This window comes from Nanorana parkeri, unplaced genomic scaffold (genome assembly GCF_000935625.1).
Source record: "Nanorana parkeri isolate BGI_ZX_2015 unplaced genomic scaffold, ASM93562v1 scaffold269, whole genome shotgun sequence".
In the NCBI taxonomy this organism is placed as follows: domain Eukaryota; kingdom Metazoa; phylum Chordata; class Amphibia; order Anura; family Dicroglossidae; genus Nanorana; species Nanorana parkeri.
In genome coordinates, this window is record NW_017306537.1 from 421,478 (window position 1) to 424,202 (window position 2,725).

The 2,725-nt window shown below is 40.1% G+C and overlaps 1 protein-coding gene across 1 annotated transcript in view; it reads right to left on the reverse strand.

The window, feature by feature from the left end:
- Positions 1–481, reverse strand: part of VTN (vitronectin) — a 21,593-nt gene extending 21,112 nt beyond the window's left edge. The window contains exon 1 of the mRNA XM_018557119.1: positions 375–481. Coding sequence (XP_018412621.1) covers positions 375–441 — 67 coding nt within the window. The 5' untranslated portion in view covers positions 442–481. The remainder of the gene's footprint in view (positions 1–374) is intronic.
- Between the last annotated feature and the right edge of the window lie 2,244 nt (positions 482–2,725).

Sequence of the window (2,725 nt, forward strand, 5' to 3'; positions counted from 1 at the left end):
CCCACCCCCGAATGGTAATCCATACAGTTTGCTCGCTGATTTGTATTTTTTCCAGATAAAAGCCAGTTTTTATAAATAGTGAGGGGGGTAATTTATCAAAACTGGAGCAAACATAATCTGGAGTAGTTGCCCATGACAACCAATCAGCATCTCTCTTCAGTTTGTTCAGGAAAGATTTGAAAATGAATGCCCACTTACATATTACTGTGGTCTTTGAATTGTGAAGGAAGTATTATTTAATACAGAACAAAATAAATAAACAACTATTTCCCTCTGTATCCCTTTACAATATCTGTTATTTGCTGACACAAAGATGCTGCTGTCTTGTCCATTCTATAAGTAGAGTAAGCCAGTAAATCCCATTGGGTACCTACCTTCAGCAGACAGGGCTGAATTGATTGCCCCCAGCAGCAGGATTGCTGGGAGCAGCAGTGCTCTCATCTCTGCTCTCTAGTACACGCGCTTCAGTCTACTGTGTGGCTTGCTGGTGCCTGACCTATTGGTTTATCCTCCTGTTTGCTTGATGTTACACCACCGTTGTTTGTAAAGGCTGAAAAGATAACAAGATCAACCTCTAATCCCACAGGCTTACTGGAATTCTGGCAGTTATGAAACAGTCACTGGATATGCAGTAATCAAATGTATTTTTTCCACACATTATACTTTCCACCTAATGCTTTGGCATTTAGCTTCAAGATATTTAGACCAACAAAGTTCCCGAAGCTAGCCAGACTGTGGGCATGTATTTGCCTATCAAAACATCTTTCATTAAAAACCAGATTGCTGATGCATTGATTTTATGTCGGTATCTGTTTATGCCTATAGAGGAAAACAGTTATGGGGTCATTTATGAAGTATTCGTATAGCAATCAGTTGTGCGGACAAGATTCACAGTGCATTATGGCCATTAGATAGGATCAAGGAGCATAGGAATTTCCTATGTTCCTGGGCGCCATCTACTTGCCATAAATCTCATGAGTCTCTTTCACATAGCTGTTGACTATGCGAATGCTGTATAAATCACCATCTTAATATTGTATAACTGAAATACTTAATATTAAAGTGGACCTTCACCCATGAAAAATCACCCTCTTACACAGTTGCAGAAAAAAAAAAAATGGGGGGGGGGAGACATAGTCTGCCCATGTTGCCTCCTGGGATGTCTATGCCACAGGGAGGTAAACTGCATCTTGCCCATAAACATACTATATGCTGCAGGTCTCTGCCAATTCCCTGCCAGGCACCCATAGTGTGTCTGTACAAGCGTAGATATCTTGCTTCAAGATAGCAGCATGGGAGCAAAGTGGCGCAGGAAGAACTTTGCCTGCAATGAAGACAACACTGGATTCAATGAATTAGTAAATATATTTTGTTTCATTTTTAATTATTTGGGATATAAAATGTAGATAGGGTAAGGCTTCTTTTTAACGTGCATTTAAAGGTTCCCTGGTCCATGTAGGGCGCCACGATGCTCATTGTGTGAATATATAGCAGAGACAAGATGTAATCATCTATCATTAGCAATGCTACCTTTCACTAAGAACCCATTAGAATCTCTAAAGATAATGGGTTAAATAGCAGAAATGGTCCTATTTAGAAATGTTTCCAATCCTAAATCCTGTAGAAGATATATCAGGAACATTAACATCCTAGCAAAATCAATAATCATTTTAAATAGCATATGAGGGCAGAAACATTGTGAATATGTCACTTATAAATATTTACTATAATACTGATTTGCGATTACTCTGAACCTTTTATAGAACGTGAAAAGTCCTCATGAACACCACTGATTTGCATATAGATTTGTCTACTATTATGAAGATCTGTGTGGTTATAATTCGATGGAATGTTATGGAAACGCTAAACGTTTTACTGTTATAATTATTATTATTATTTAATTGTAATATGGACTAACTTCAACCAATACTTTTTTCCCATTTTTTTTATAATAGTGCAGGGTTGTTGTTGCTGTTTTCTGAGAGCTGGCACCTGCCAATGTCAGAATACATGATTGGCTGCACTCACTGTTCAGCTGACAATGGTCAGCCTGGCTCCTATAACACAAGTCGATTTAGTAATTGACTTTTGTCAAGCCTGTAGGACTTCATGTTGTAAGAATATCAGCCGAATTCTGTGAATCAGCTAAAATTCTAACAGTGTTTTGCCAGTCTTACTCACACATTACATAGTTTCTGTATACTATGTGCATTAAGGATGTTTCACATCCTTAAAGACTGCATAGCATGCATTGTTTTCAGTCGGTCAGATCAAGCCAGAACCATTTTAAAGGTGTAGCGTTCACCCACAAAGGAGCAGCCAGAATAACCCAGGTCATTACTAGTTGTCTAGGGGATTTGGTCTTAAGTGCCCTATTAGCATTTAACCGCCCACAAAGCTGATATAGAGGGTATAGGGATCCTAGACATCCAGGGTGTAACAGACATAGACTCCAGGCTCATCAGACATATTCTAGCATCTCAGTGTAGATCCATTTATAGCTCACTGAATAGGAATTCGAGTAACAGATGAGCAGGGATGAGCACAGATCCTCAGCAGGAGAGACACCAGACTTGCTCCTGAGGTCCACTATGTTCCAGGCACCTCCAGTAGCCATCATCTTCTTTGGTTCTCCTCCTCTGACAACAGCACGGGCCTGCTCCATACATGGGCCCAGGGAAACACTTTCCACACTCCAGCATCTGCCCACCCGCAGGCCTCAGGC